This window comes from Salvelinus sp. IW2-2015, unplaced genomic scaffold, assembly GCF_002910315.2.
Source record: "Salvelinus sp. IW2-2015 unplaced genomic scaffold, ASM291031v2 Un_scaffold1937, whole genome shotgun sequence".
In the NCBI taxonomy this organism is placed as follows: domain Eukaryota; kingdom Metazoa; phylum Chordata; class Actinopteri; order Salmoniformes; family Salmonidae; genus Salvelinus; species Salvelinus sp. IW2-2015.
In genome coordinates, this window is record NW_019943294.1 from 84,422 (window position 1) to 101,199 (window position 16,778).

The window sequence follows — 16,778 nt, forward strand, 5'->3', positions numbered from 1 at the left end:
TAAGGTCACTAATTAGTAAGGAACTCTCCTCACCTTGTCTGGCTTAATTAAAAGGAACTAAACTAAACCTGCAGACACTAGGCCCTCCATGGAATGAGTTTGACACCCGTGACGTACAGGCAGATGAATGCGGTATGTTGGTTGTTCTAGCTCCGCAGCAGCAGGAGGTTACTGTAGGGAGGGGACTGCATGAGTACACACAACAGTACACCGCATAGAGTAAATGTTAAACTTGAGAGGAGGAGAGTGTCCAGGGTGGGAGAGCCATGCCCCGGAATGTGGCGATGACTCGTCAACGCCTCGCCATGGCAACTGTCTACAGACGGAGGGTGTGTGGTTCGGGGGGAGATGGAGGAGAGAGAGGAAAGAACAAGTTGGGGGTGTGATATCTGATCTGCCTCCACCACCTCCAAACGCTCTTTCTCACACACACACACACATAACCTACATCATCTATGTTTAGTTTCCCCCTATCCTACAGTTTATATTCTGTCAATACTATACACACATAATACTTGCGCACACACGCCTCCAGTAGTGTCATACTCTGGGAGTTGGTTGGAGCATGCCTTGTCCTTGTAAGGCTGTGTGTGTTCTCCAGGGTGACYGTCCCCCTGTGCCAACTTCCTTTGTGTCCTCACCCATCACTGTCACAGCACTGTCACTAGAAATGAAATCAATAAAACAAACACCACCCATAGATGTGAAATTTGATTGAATTTCAGTCACATGGCCATTTGGTTCAATATATCCCTCCCATAATCCATATACATCTTCACTGATCAATGTTATCTTGCAGTTATTTAACCTCTGCCACTACGGCTGCTGGTGTGCTTCTAAGGCTGTTTATAGATCCGTTCATACGGCTGTCATAACCTGTTATGTATGCTCTATGAATGCTCACAGCCTGCGGGAAGCTACATTGAAGCCCTTTTAGTTATTCTGTCTGTTGTTGTATCATTCTAGAGGGGACTGAAACCTGACCCTTTCTAACCACCAATATGCTTCTAATCACTAAGTAGCCCTGACCCCTGACCTCTAACCCTTAATAAAGAACACATATCCCATCAGCTCTGACTGCATCACCATATTTGTCCATCCATGCTGGCACGGCCATCTTTCTGAGTGACTAACATTGTAATGCCTATTAGCTTTGCTCATGTTGATTTAGCACAGCCATACAGACACTATAATAAACACAGGACGGAGCCACAGAGACTTCTGCCAACGCGGAGCAGACTTTATTAGCCTTCAATCAGCCTAGAATTAAGGCCATGCCTGCGGTCATCTAATCTAGGGATTCCAAAACTCGGTCCTGGGGCCTCCCAGCTTGATGAGTTGGTTATTTGAATCAGCTGTGTAGTGCTACGTCAAAAAACTAAACGTGCACCCAGGGGGGGCCCCAGAACCGAGTTTGGGTAACCCTGATCTAGTCCATTGTTATGCATGCTAGCCCCATGGGGCTATTTATGTCAGGTCCCCTCGCATTGCCATACAGCTGCTGGCATTGTGGTGTTGCATCTCCTAGATGCTCAGGATGTCTCAGTGAAGAAAGTCTGAATATTGAATTAACCCCATACCCATACATCCTACACACACAGCAGGGCCTCTGTGGTCGTATTCCATTCCACTGTCATAGATACCTTGGCATTTCTCCTTTCCTCAACAACCACTGATCTGACGGTGTGACAGACGAGAGCCTAAAGGCTGCATCTCAATAGCCTAAAGTGGCTTCCTCTCGTCTCCTCTGCTCTCCCTCGTGTTCTGGTCTGAAAACACAGGGTGATTGAAAGCAATATGGTGGATGGATGCCTACCAGGAATTTGCTTTCAATAATTCAGTGCTGCAATCTAATGGCTGTTTTTGTTTGTTGACCTAAAGGGTAAAGAACTTCCATCGGGATATATATATAACTCATGTAATCTCTTTCTCTCTCTCTATCCCTCGATCTCTCTCTGGTTACGGCAGTCTCTTTCTCTCTGTTAAAACAGCTGAGTCTAAGCTTTATGTTCCTTAGGTCAGTGAACAGATCAGATGTCTCCAGACAATAAGACGCCCTCAGTCCCACCTCTGTTACACACACAGCTACTCTGCCTGACTCAATCCCCCCACCATTTTTAGAACTACTCTGCCTGGCTTAAGGAACAGAGTGAGGGAGGACAAAGTTCTTTCCAACCTCATCAGTCTCCTGTTTCACCACATGCATGCATTAGGAATGCTTATCCTGGAGAATCTTATAGTCTAGCGCTGCCATCGTGAAAAGGGATTTAGGATGTTAGTATTGAGTAGGGGTTTCAGGCTCCTTATTTAAATAAACGTATGTTAAGTCCCTCTGGATAACACAAGTCAAATGAATGGCTAAAATGCCCAGCTAATTGTACATTTTAGAACGTTGTCCTTAAGAATACAGTACTGTACTGTATGCGCTGTAGGCTGTGTGTCTTTTAAAAATCAATCAGTTATCAGAATCAACTAGTCTGTGACACAAACAAGGCTAAAGATTCCTAACGGTGTAGGAAATTACTTCTGGACTGGCTTCATTCAGGTCAAAAGCCTTTGTCTCTTCCTCTCCCAGACTGAGAATCAATATAGTCCATGTTGAATCAACTTTTCTGTTTTCTTTCCTTCTTCTCTTCCTTCACTTTTCCCATAGGCCTCCTCGTTCCTCTTCCTGTCATTGAGGGCAAAGGTCGGCGTAGAATGTAAATATTCTTATCTCCATGGTTACAATTAGGCACTTTAGAGCTCTGTGACCTTTTGGTTGATCTTTTTCTTTGCCTATCAGAGTTTGGAAAACATATGTAGCAATTAGAATCACTCTATTCTAGCCATCATCGTCTACCATTCTAGAAGATCATAGGTATTCTATTTCTATTGTCTGCAGTGGAGACGTGACCTGTTACCTTGACAATAGCCTTGAAATGAACAGCTCTGATCTGGAATCAGTTAGCGCTGGAGAGTGACTGGAGCATAGAGATCCTATTAAATTACTAGAGGGGCTATGTCATAAAAGTTTCAGAATGGGGTTAAAATTGCAGCCATATTGGTCAGGGAGAAAAACAAACCAGTCTAATTGGAATGAATGACAGTAGAGGCATAATCCTGATTTGACTTATGCAGGAAAATAAAAGTAAGGCATGTGATATCAGAAATTGTGTAATAGAATTGTCAACCTAAAATATTGTTATATAATTAGAAATTAATTTTATAGGGGTTTTATACACATTTTATGTATAAATAGTCTCTAAAATATATCTAAACAGGTGTGTTTTTTTTTGGAAAGCTGTGAGTTCTATTATATGATGCAATATCAGTACTTGTTGCATTTACAACTTTTCAAAGTCCAATCATCAACTGATTATAGACAGTGTATGGCTGTGGATTGACTGCATTGTTTGAATGGAATGTAGGCATATTGGCAGTTCATTTTAAGTATTTATGGTATCATTCATCTAAAATTGGCTGGCTAGCTAGCTAATAAACATACAGTGCAGATAAATTATTCTAATTCATTATTTTACACAATATCTTATCACAGCACTGGCAAACCATGGTTGACCAACTCCCTGAGCAACATGGCTGACCTTTGGACCATCATAAGAAGGTTGATGTACATTCTAGTATTCTAATTCTATGGACTGGAGCACCTTTAACACCTGGCTCCTATTCTTCACCTTAGAGACAGATCTCTATCGATTCCACAGACATTTAGCTTCCTTAACCGAATAACCGTATTAAGTTAAAAATAGTATCTTCCTGTTTGTGGTTTGTGCTTACAGTGACGTTCAAGGTTTGACATCAGTATTTTATACTGTTAGAAATGCAACATCGCCACCTAGTGTCTACCTAGACACTACATCAGACCTTCATTACGTAGATTAACTCATAACCAGGGTTAGGGTTGCTATCTGCAATTTAGAATAGAATGTTGCAAAATCACCTTATGGCAAAAATCACCAAGACTGATGAGAAAACTGTAAGATAAAGCAAATACAATGCTTGACAGACAGAAAGCTCAAAGAAAGAAGATTTCCAAGGAGATCATCAGGGTTTTATTTGTCAATGCATTTGCAGATTATAATGCCCTTGGGTGCAATGTACAGCCTGTCTTTACACATTACAACTGTAGCAATTGAGAGCGAAGAGCCAGAGTGGGATTTGATTAAACCAGAGACCCTGCAGGTAGCCAACAGGACTCTGCCTCCAGTGCAATAAAGGTCCAGACCACTTGACAGAGGATACACAACTAAATTGGCTCGTACTTTGTAGCTGCTATTAATATCGAAGCAAAAGTGCATTATTTTGATGAGGTAATCTCACACACATCAATTCCATGAATGACAGTTTGATCAAATTCAGTTTATTGCATGGATCTCTGCGATGTACACACACAGCTCCAGGGAAAATGGCTGTCTTGGTCAAAGCCAGCAATGATCAGGGTCTGTGCTATCGGGATCCATGGAACGGCCCTACCCCATTGAAGTTTACATTTTAAATGGTTAAGTTAAGGTTTAGCCTACGGACGTCTCAAGGATGCCAGATAACAGGGAGGAAAAGTACACAATTATCATACTTGAGTAAAAGTAAAGATACCTTAATAGAAAATGACTCAAGTGAAAGTGAACGTCACCCAGTATCTGGTTATAAGTATCTGGCAGGTAGGGGTAGCCTAGTGGTTAAGAGTGTTAGACCAGTAACTGAAAGGTTACTGGTTCAAATCCCTGAGATGAGTAGGTGAAAAATCTGTTGATGTGCCCTTGAGCAGTAATTGCTCTGAATAAGAACTTCTGCTATAACGTCAAATAAATGTAGCCTACTTAAGTACAGTGGTGGAAAAAGTAGTTGATTGTCAAACTTGAGTAAAAGCTATACTTCAAAGTATTTTTTAATTAAGTAGCCTTCTTAATACCACTAGCAGTGATTTAAGGGATGAAAAATGCACATTCATGGTGTCTTTGCAGAAAACAACTGCCATATCCCTGGTCCACATCAGGGTAATGGGCAGCCTAATAATATATTTTACATGCCTGTCACTCAGGGAGTGAGTGCTTCTGGGGGTTTCATAGGTGACAGTCCACGTGTGTGTTATGTGTCCACGCCATTTGGACAGTATCCAGTCCTCAGTGTGTTATTCAGACAATCCTGAGCCAACTAGCTGAACAATCTGTTGATGTGCCCTTGAGCAAGGCACTTAACCCTAATTGCTCCTATAAGTCGTTCTGGATAAGAGCGTCGGCTAAATGACTAAAACGTAATTAAAATGATGTTTGGTTTAGTGATTAAGCCCTTCTTTGAGGGAATTCCACAGGAACTTTTAACTAATAGAGCAACAACATGGGCTGGTTTGTCATCGCTGGCTGCAGGTAGGGCTATTATGAAACATCAAGTAGGATGTAATGTGCAGGACTAACTGAAGAATGATGAGCCTACCCCTGAAAGTGTTTTAATTTCATGCATCTTTGGAACTATCGATTGCCAAAGGTGTTGCACCCCTGGAGTGTGCACATGACCTCCAGAGCACAAACACACTTCCAAGTCATATAGACGTATAAGGAAGTGCTTGCAGAACTTTTCATCAAATCAACGTTAAGTCAAGAAGACGGTTTAGAATATGTTATAGCGGGTGCAGCGAAATGCTTATGTTAGCTCCTGACCTTGCAGTAAATTATCTAACGAGTACACACACACACACACACACGTACGTAAAAGGAATCAAGAAATGTCGGAATGAGTTGTTGGCTAGCGCGCACGTCCCAATACAAGTGGGCACATTCGCTACATAATGCAACATGTTTATGTTCAAAACCATCAGTAGAGTTGAAAATGCAATGGAAAACTATTTAACTTTCTTCTTCTTTTTTCCGGAAATGGGAATTTAACTGCGAAAGTTATTTGCGTGCACGTCACGCACAGACTTTAAAGAAACAAGTAAATTTGATGAAAACATCTGATGGGGAAATGCCAATTGGATGGAAACCGACTAATAATCCCGTCACAAATTATGCGAAAATTTGAGGCTAGAGTGTAGGCAAAGGCAAAGGGGGGGTGTCCATAGAAATGGCACTATGCTGTCAAACCAAAATAGGAATGCAACCTGTGAAAAAAGTTGCATCTAATCTACCTGCCTCAGAGGAAGGAGCGTGATTGATGCGTCGAGTCCGGGGTTGGAGAGGTTAGTCAGAGAAGGGCTGCTGGAAATGGTAAGTACAAGCGTTACAAAACAATGTCATAATTAAATGTATGGAGTCAGACTTATAAAAATCCTAAACAGTGGTGCGTTTGTCACGTGGAAAATGACAGGTTCTAGGTCTTAGTTGAGCAGGCAGCGTGAAGTAAGAGGCAGACAAAAGTGACTAACAATTATTTTGTAAGGCATGCTTTTCTATCAGTTTCAGCACATTCTCAGTACCGGCGCATTCTCAGTTTGGTTTCACAATTCAGTTATGTTCATTTCGATGTCGTTACCGTTACTTTAAAATCAGACGCAAACAAAGGGGCACAGCAAGCCCATCATCTAGATTTAGTCAGTGTTGCAAACCTCGCAGCACAGTCTCAATTTGTACTCTCGCCAAACATATCAGCCTGTCATAATAAGCTTTCAGCGAACAATGATTCACCATGCCTCGGGTCAGCATCACTTCCTGTGGGCAGCTGAGTGGAAAAAATAGTTTTAAATAGTGTAACGACCCTGGGTTTATAAGCGCGGAAATCGACTTTGCCACACGAGCATGCTTTTGCGGCACATTCGATAGCACGCCGGACCTCGGGCTAGAAGGTCAAAGGTTCGAGACCTGCTCCCTGCTGTTTCATTACACTGGTCTCAGAAGTGATCGGACCTTGCATCCACGACAGTGCGTGTGCTTGGCCGGTGAGCGCGTTCCTGTAAGACGTAGAGTCGCAAGCTAGCGCGAGGACGAGCTCTTTGAAAGTTATACTATCATTTAGCTCATGACCAGGCAATTAACCAATAGAAAATGCTACTCAGGTTAAACATGCCAATAAGTCACAGGTGACATTTTCACCCACTTAAAATTAGCGTTTCCTTGCACTTGATAGTGAAACTCTGCAAAAGTACATGTGCAATAATAGGTTTTACACACTGGTTAGAAAAGGCAAATATTTCACACACAAATTGCACTCAAAGATAAACTGCCTGAAACTCTAACTATACAACAAAGTCCCCATGGAAAAATAGACCTCCAATACCTGCTAGCAACTCTACCACATGGTGTTCTGAGGCAGCCAGGGCTCCCATAGCGTTGTTGACCTGCCCTATTGCTGGCACATTGCCCTCAGCTCACCAGGCCACACACCTCCAACCAGTTCCTTAGAGCCATTTAGCCTTCACCCACAAGGCACCTTAACATGCCCCAGGCCAGTTAGTGTCTCTCGGACCAGCAGGGAGAGACTGGCTTCCTCACCTGCGCCCAGAACCACCCATGGTTGAGACGGCAAAACCTAGGAGGGCACAAACACCAGACCATGAAACTAAAATGGTCTCTGCTCTACAACTGCCCACTCAGTGGCCCAGAGCCAGCTGATGCTACACCAAATGCCACAAGGTGGAAAGTGACACATTCACCTGAAAAATGAGTTGAAACCTGTTAGTTCTCCTTAAACCTGTTAGTCTAGTGACCACTTCTGGATTGCGCGCTAGTGCACCTCACTTTACGCACAGAATTTCCACCGTTCCAATGGAGTGTTCCAGTGTCTAAGGACCTTGGTGCGCTTCAATCATACATTAGGTTACTCTCCAGTTTTTAGAGAAACATTATGAATACTGTATCATAATGTTGGAGTCACCAGATAAAGCAAGAGAGAAAGATGAGCCTTATTGACACTTGTGCAAAGTTTGGATCAGAATTGATTGTTCAAACATTTCCTTAACTTATTAATCTTTACTGTCTGTCACTTATGGTTATCCTGCAATTAAACATGGTAAGGCAAGGTTTTCAGTCAGTTTCAGCAAATTCTCAGTTCCGGCACATTCTCAATTTGGTTTCACTATAGAACCCCACAGTGGAGGTGTCATAATACCCATAAAACCTAGCGATCAAACAGGAAAATGGTTCCAATTGTTTTTCCACCATTCATTTTTCTCATTAGGACATTTTTAGGAACACTTAAAATGTGTTTCGTTGGAAAAATGAATGGTGGAAAAACGATTGGAACCATTTCCTTGTTTGACCGCTAGGTTTTATGGGTATTATGACTCATACTGTGGTACTCTGTTCAGTTAAATTGTATATGGAAATGAACATTCTTTCTCGTTAACTTTTCTTTAAAAACCATGCTACTTAAAATCAGACACATCCAAGCCAAACAAAAAGGGGCACAGGAAGCGACGCAGCCCAGCAGACAGGTGTCCATCTTCAGCGCTAAGACATAGGTCAAGTTTGTGCTGTAATTGAGTAAGGGTGCGTTCCTCTGTCCAGGCGTTGCTGACGCATACCAGATCTTACATAAAATACCTGTCCAGGCGTTGTATCAGCTAACCACATATGTTATAGCAATCTGTCAGTTGATCACGTGGCACGCAACCATTGGTTGGTGGATGCAACGTCTGAGCGGGGGAACACAACCATGTGGTTAGCTGATACTTAAAAAAATCTATCCAAGCATTATAAGATCTGGCATGCGTCAGCAACGCCTGGGCAGAGGAACGCGCCCTTAGTCAATTATAGCACAAACTCTGTATACCATGTGCTCTCCAATCGTATCAGCCTGCCATAATAGGCTTTCAGCAAACAGTGATCCAACATGCCTCTGGACTGGATCACTTCCTGTGGGCGGCTGCACACAGGGCTTGTTAAACATTGCAGGTGACTGCCGACTGACTGATCGATAAAAAGAACCACTCATAAATAACTACTTCATATTATTTGTAGATCAGTCAGTCCCAATTTATCCATGATACAGTGGCTTGTGAAAGTATTCACCCCCCCCTTGACATTTTTCCTATTTTGTTGCCTTACAACCTGGAATTAAAATTGATCATTTTTTAGGGTTTGTATCATTTGATTTACATAACATGCATACCACTTTGAAGATGCAAAATATTTTTTGTGGTGAAACAAACAAGAAATAAGACAAAAAAACAGAGAACTTGAGCGTGCAAAGCTATACACTCCCCCAAAGTCAATACTTTGTAGAGCCACCTTTGCAGCAATTACAGCTGCAAGTCTCTTGGGGTATGTCTCTATAATTTTTGCCCATTCTTCAAGGCAAAACTGCTCCAGCTCCATCAAGTTGGATGGGTTCCGCTGGTGGTCAGCAATCTTTAAGTCATACCACAGATTCTCAATTGGATTGAGGTCTGGGCTTTGACTAGGCCATTCCAAGACATTGACATGTTTCCCCTTAAACCACTCGAGTGTTGCTTTAGCAGTATGCTTAGGGTCATTGTCCTGCTGGAAGGTGATCCTCCGTCCCAGTCTCAAATCTCTGGAAGACTGAAACAGGTTTCCCCTCAAGAATTTCCTTGTATTTAGTGCCATTCATCATTCCTTCAATTCTGACCAGTTTCCCAGTCCCTGCCTATGAAAAACATCCCCACAGCATGATGCTGCCACCACCATGCTTCACTGTGGGGATGGTGTTCTCAGGGTGTTGAGAGGTGTTGGGTTTGCACAAGACATAGTGTTTTCCTTGATGGCCAAAAAGCTACATTTTAGTCTCATCTGACCAGAGTACCTTCTTCCATATGTTTGCGGAGTCTCTCACAGGCCTTTTGGCAAACACCAAACGTGTTTGCTTATTTTTTTGAAAGCAATGTATTTTTTCTGGAGTCCGACGTTTACAGAATGTGTAATTTAGCCTATTGTTAGGTTCTAAATTAACCTAGTAAAACTTACGAACGATTAGTAAAGCTTAAACCAAGTTTATTCACCCATTGGGTCATACAGCTGCATAAGACAAAGACATGGTTCCACCAGTGGTAGTATATATATACCCCAATTTGGGTGACGTCCTCCTGCTCTCTAAACATTACATCTTTATTGCTAGGCAGGAAATTAAGTGATGTGGGCAATAAACTGTTCCTTCTCCCTTAATTAATGTGATCTGAACTGACCTCGGCCCCCTTCCTCACTAATCCACATCTCACCACCCTTATCAGTGCCTGCCACATGTGATTACCCTTCCCTTACTCAGTACATTCCAAGCTTAATTGCCTCCACCATATACATTTCTCCTACAGATAACCATTAACTTCTGGTGTAGACCCTAGACTATAGCACTCAATAGGATACCTGATAATTAACACTATTCCAAGTTTAGGAGTCAGAACCCTGAATCCATCACTATTAAACACTTAAATTATGTTTCAAGTGAGAATTAGGCAGGTCTGATGCAGAAAAAGAAAGGAAATTCTTGCCTACTTCACCCATTAAAAAGTAGTGTAGTTTCAGTAGTTAGCTACACCGTTACATGGCACAAAAGTAATTAACTACTGAAAACCCGACCAACATTTGAATTAAATTCAACTACCACTACCCTCCTGCAAAATGTAGTTAAATTACTATATAGTAAATGTAGTTAAATTACTAGTAGAACTACGTGTAGTTCACTACTCCTCAACACTGCTAATCAATCATATCTTCTGTCTATCATAATTCTGGAATCACCAGATAAAGCCAGAGAGAAAGATTAACCTTAATGACACTTTTGTAAAGCTTGGATCAGAATTAGTGATTGTTAAAAAATGTCCTTAACTTATTAATCTTTACTGTCTGTCAAGTCTTTCGCTTAGGGTTATCCTCCAATTTAATGTGGTGTGGTAGCCCTGCGAGGCTTTGCCTGGACACATTTAGAATGAATGTAAGTAACAGACACATCCCTATGTCCATAGCACTGTAAGGCTTTGACTGTCCAACAAACCCTTTATTAGAATCACACACACCAGAGCTATTGATTGTGGAAGGAGCACACATTTGGGTGTACAATAACTCAGACACATCCATCCCTTTGTGCCATGAATCTCTTCAAAATAACCCAGATGAACAAACGAGACCCTATGGAACTATTTGACATAAATCTGAGTCAAACCAGACGACCACAAATATGTATACCCATCTGAAACAAGAAGATCCAGCTACTGCATGTTAAAATTGGATGAATGTTTACACAGCTATAAGGGGAGTAGTCGTCAGTTAAACTGAGAAATAAAGAGTGAGGGTGGGACTGGTAGGGGTAAGTATGCATGCACCCATTGAACTGTGTAAAACTCATACAAGACTAGTACTACTATACTGTTAGCTATGTGTTATAGATCAGTGGTTCCCAAATGCCTTTTTCACTGTGACCCTTTTATAGCTTTTGAGGTTTTTTAGTGGCCAACCAAGTCAGCGAAACCAATGTTCCTGGCCAGGACCAAGCCACGACTTAATTAAAATACTTTTGCCACAACTCAAAACCAGTTTATCTTGACCCGTTATTTCTTTGGGGAAACAAGGTTTTAGATGTACTGTATATCTTCTTATATATTCAACCTCCATTTATTTAAGAAAGGTTTTTTCAACCCTGATCTGTTGTGTGTTTTTGTGCTCTATTGTAGGAGTGTCGATACAGATGAGCTGCTACCTCCAACTTACAGTATTCCCCGTCAACCCTTAGGGTGCCTTTCTATGGGAATACCTCACCAAGACCTGAACTGGACCTGACTCGCCTGCAACATCCAAGCATTCAGTGTCTTAGAATCTCTCATAATCAACTGAAAGACTGGTACTTAAATTGAAAGGGTACTGATCACTAAAGCAACCATATCACGTAACTCCTCAATAACTGTCTTTAGAAGTATYATCCAAGATGKCTCCCACCACCATGGAGGCGGCGGACATCGTTGTTGTGGTGCTGTACTTCATCCTGGTCCTTGCCATTGGCTTCTTCGCCATGATGAAAGCCAATCGGAGCACTGTGAGCGGTTACTTCCTAGCCGGCCGATCAATGAACTGGGCTATGATTGGTGCCTCTCTGTTCGTCAGCAACATTGGCAGCGAGCATTTCATTGGCCTTGCAGGGTCCGGGGCGGCCAGCGGGTTCGGAGTCGCCGCATGGGAGTTCAATGCCCTCCTGCTCCTCCAGCTCCTGGGCTGGGTGTTCATCCCTGTTTACATCCACTCTGGGGTCTACACAATGCCTGAGTACCTGGCCAAGCGCTTYGGCGGCCGACGGCTCAAGGTCTACTTCGCTGCTCTGTCTCTGYTGCTCTACATCTTCACCAAGCTCTCTGTGGACCTGTACTCCGGAGCGCTCTTCATCCAGGAGTCACTGGGCTGGAACCTCTATCTGTCCATCATCCTCCTCATCACCGTGACCGCGCTGCTGACCGTCACAGGGGGCCTGGTTGCGGTCATCTACACCGACACCCTCCAGGCGTTCCTGATGATTGGTGGCGCGCTATGCCTAACCGCCATTAGCCTGGTAAAAGTGGGTGGCCTGGAAGGGGTGCGGACCAAGTACATGGAAGCCAGACCGAACATCACAGCGATATTAGCATCCTCCAACTTCACCTACATCCCCTCCTGCCACGTGGAGCCCAAGCCCGACTCCCTGCGCATCCTAAGGGGCCCGCTGGACAAGGACCTCCCCTGGCCGGGCTTCCTCCTGGGCCAGACCCCGGCCTCCATCTGGTACTGGTGTGCCGACCAGGTCATCGTCCAGCGGGTGCTAGCCGCACGGAGCATCTCCCACGCTAAAGGCTCCACACTGATGGCCGGCTTCCTCAAGATCCTGCCCATGTTCATCATCGTCATTCCCGGGATGATCTCCCGCATCCTGTTTGCAGATGAGCTGGCGTGTATCAGCCCAGAACACTGCATGGAGGTGTGTGGATCCAGGGCTGGGTGTTCTAACGTAGCCTACCCCCGCCTGGTGATGTCCGTCATGCCGGTGGGTCTGCGTGGCCTGATGATGGCGGTGATGATCGCAGCGCTCATGAGCGACCTGGACTCCATCTTCAACTCCGCCAGCACCATCTTCACCTTGGACATTTACAAAATGGCGCGGGAGCGGGCGTCRTCGAGGGAGCTGATGGTGGTGGGGCGTGTGTTCGTGGTGTTCATGGTGGTTATCAGCATCGCCTGGRTTCCTGTMATCATCGAGATGCAGGGAGGCCAGATGTTCTACTACATCCAGGAAGTGTCTGACTACCTGACCCCGCCCATCGCTGCCCTATTYCTGCTGGGCGTCCTATGGCGGCGYTGCAACGAGACTGGTGCATTCTGGGGTGGCATAGTGGGRTTCGCGTTGGGCGCCACGAGACTGRTGCTTGCGTTCGTCTACAGAGAGCCCCACTGCGACGAGCCGGACGAGCGGCCGTCTTTTGTCAAGGACGTCCATTTCATGTACGTGGCAGCCGGGCTGTTCTGGGTCTCAGGACTGGTGGCTGTGGTGGTTAGCCTCTGCACCCCTCCACCGAGCATAGAGCAGGTCCGCACCACTACCTTCTGGGGGCTACGCCAAAGAAACACAACTCCAAACATGGAGAGAGATGAGGAGGAGATGAGCAAGCTGAACCCCCAAACTAAGACCCATGTCAATGGGAACGGCTGCATGGACAACGAGACGCCCAAAGACCTCCATAATGGTGTCAATGGGGTGGAGGCTTTATCCTATATGGAGTCTCCATCTAATCTCCAAAATGGAGGGCACCCGACCTTTTCAAGCACCGGAATGGCGGTAGACCAAGAAAAGCCTTGGGTGGTCTGCTGTGGAGGGGAGAAGGGGAGGTGTGTGAGGGTTCTAGAGTGGTTCTGTGGGTTTAAGGAGGAGCAGGCTAAGACCCGGCCCAGATCAGCCGAGGAGGAAGAGAGGCTTTTGCAGGAGATGCTCCAGGAGACCCCCAGAATCAGACTCATCCTCAACATGGGCCTGGTGCTGGTCTGCTCTGTGGGGGTGTTCCTCTTCATCTACTTCTCTCTGTAGGAGGGGATCTCAACCTGTGACATACACAATATAGTTTATATGTAATATGTCTACATGTGACATCTAAAGAAGTGTTTCTTAACTTGTGTTTCCTACGCCACCCCAAAAGTTCAAGCCCAGTGAATCAGGTGTGCTTGAGCTGGGCTAGAACAAAAATGTCCAACCTTGGTGGTACTCCAACACGGACTCAGGGGTAGATGTAACATAGGAAACGTAAATCTAGTATGTAATGTTACATTTCGTATGGTACAGTGCCTTAAAGTATTCACACCGCTTGACTTTTTCAAAATGTTGTTACAAAGTGGGATTAAAATAGATGTAAATTGTCATTTTTTGTCAACGATTTACACTACATACTCATGTCAAAGTGGAAAAAAATTCACAACAAATTAAATGGAAAATAAAACAGTGTCATGATGTTGCCCTCTTTGGGTACAGCGAGCACCATCCCCCTCTCTCTGTCTCCTACACTCAGGCTGCTGCGACCTCAGGTCGTAAATTCCTGGAGGAGATTATCTCCTCATGGCCACAGTATAGAGAGAGAGCGAGATAGAGAGAACAAAGGAATTTCTTCCACCTCACAGAACTTGAGGTCCGAACAACATTTATGTTCTGGAGAAGGTATAAAATATCGGTGAAGAATCCAGCTACGAACTGGTCCGTTTGGTACAATTTTGTGAAACTCATGGGAGACTATACGGCCACATTACCATAACGCTGTTTATACAATAGCCTCAGATATGAGGCTTACATCTAATTGTTGTATAAGATGAATGAGTGAGGATGATACTGTTTGTGAAATTGTGTAATGTGATTTTGGACTGTTTAATGAAGGAAACTCCAATTCCCTTTGGAGTTTAACTAAATCAGAGGACCGCCCATGAGCACAGTTATGGTATTGCGTCCTGTGACAGGCCCTTTTCTGCTCTTCCGAATAAAAAAACCCTCCCGGGTTTTCTATCACCAGACCAACTTACCTCGATAACAAGAGGGCCAAGGTTTGAGTAGATGGCTGAATCTTTTAACCATACCACGTGGTTAAACTCTTAGACTATCGATACCGACAGAATAAGAACAAGTCTTTGATATTATTTACTAGTCTGCAGCTAGGAATTTGGTATCATTGAACGCGAAGACCGACAACCGCCGAAACATCTATTCTATAACGACATGAATGAATGTCACTCTGGACTATCCATTCTAACCACGACAGAGAGAGAAAGAGGGCGGACAAACTTTTCAACAGAGATCCCGACGACACACTGAGCGTAAATATATATATTGATTGCAATTGTTCCCGAATGAGTGAGCGTTCATGTGCAAAGGATTAGCATTTCAATTGTTATAATTATCACTCTGTCTAACAAGCCGCCATACCGGTTTAGCCCACTAGGGCACATCCCCCTATCATTTCTTTGTAAACATATCTATTTTGTTTGTTTGTGTGATGCATTTCTGTGAATTACTTAGTTAGTAAATAAATGATTTTAAGACAATTGATGTATGGATGACTCATAGTGAAGACTGGGTTTGTGCAGATAACCAACAATTTACAACGTTTGGAATGAGACTAATGTGAGGTAAATAATAATTCATTAATCAGAACACTAATTGATCAGATATTAAGATATCTGAAAGTTATATTAGGAAAATTATAACTTTGTAATCTGAATATTTTCCTTGGTGCCCCGACTTCCTAGTTAATTACAGTTACTAGATTAATCAGTTTAATCGCGTAATGATAATTACAGAGAGTTATTTGATAAATAAGTCTTCAGTTTAATCATGCCAAAGACACGACAACACTAATATATCTTCATTAGATAAGTATTCAACCCCCTGAGTCAATATATGTTAGAATCACCTTTGGAAGCAATTATAGCTTTCTGGGTAAGTCTCGAAGAGCTTAGCAAACCTGGATTGTATAATATTTGCCCATTATTCTTTGAATTTTTTTTCAAGCTCTGTCAAGTTGGTTGGTGATCATTGCTAAACAGCCATTTTCAAGTCAATTTTTAAGTCAAAACTGTAACTAGACCACTCAAACATTCAATATCGTCTTGATAAGTAACTCCAGTGTATATTTGGCCTTGCGTTTTAGGCTATTGTCCTGATGAAAAGTGGATTTGTCTCTGTGTCTGTTGGAAAGCAGACTGAACCAGGTTTTCCTCTAGGACTATGCCTGTGCTTAGCTCTATTCCCTTTCTTTTAATCCCAAATAAAACTCCCAAGTCCTTGCCGATGACAAACACACATTCATTCATTCATTTAGCAGACAATTTTATCACACTATAGTGCTATCAGACTTCTGATACCAATGCAGGGTGAAAAAGGGGCCACAAAATGTGAACCACTATCAAAAATGGTATAGAAACGTATTTTGTCAATCCAAATTACAGTATTTTGAAAATACAAAATACATTGGATTGTAGTTTAGCCCAGTGTAAGTCAAATTACAAAATACTCAGAATTCAAATAAGTATTTCAAATACATCTAACAGAAACTGTCCATCTTTGCCTGTGGTTTCAGGCTGCCAGCTACGCTACTCTCTACCTGACCTAGATATAGAATACATAGAAACCCCCTTATCTAAAGGAACACTATTAAAAGAAGTCCCCCCTGTAATGGAATAGTACTGCCTGAATTGGTACTACTTTCTGTGGTAGAGTCAAAAAAGGTGCAAATGAATGTTACAGTATTAGCCCAAGCACGTTCCTGTTGTCAGACTATTTGCATAATACAAGAAAGGGAGTTAATGGTGGTATTGCAGGAAAATAAGTCCTGTGTGTATTCATCCCCCTCAGCCCACAGTGTCCTGGTGTGCCTGAGGTCAGAAATAGCCCAGTGGGTAACC

The 16,778-nt window shown here is 43.3% G+C and overlaps 1 protein-coding gene across 1 annotated transcript; it reads left to right on the plus strand.

Moving 5' to 3' along the window:
• Positions 1 to 6,076: 6,076 nt before the first annotated feature.
• Positions 6,077 to 15,423, plus strand: LOC112072461 (sodium/myo-inositol cotransporter-like). The gene is made up of 2 exons (XM_024139872.2): positions 6,077 to 6,200; positions 11,555 to 15,423. Exon 2 carries the CDS (start codon positions 11,806 to 11,808, stop codon positions 13,921 to 13,923), a length of 2,118 nt encoding a protein of 705 aa, XP_023995640.1. The 5' UTR covers positions 6,077 to 6,200; positions 11,555 to 11,805; the 3' UTR covers positions 13,924 to 15,423.
• Positions 15,424 to 16,778: the final 1,355 nt, after the last annotated feature.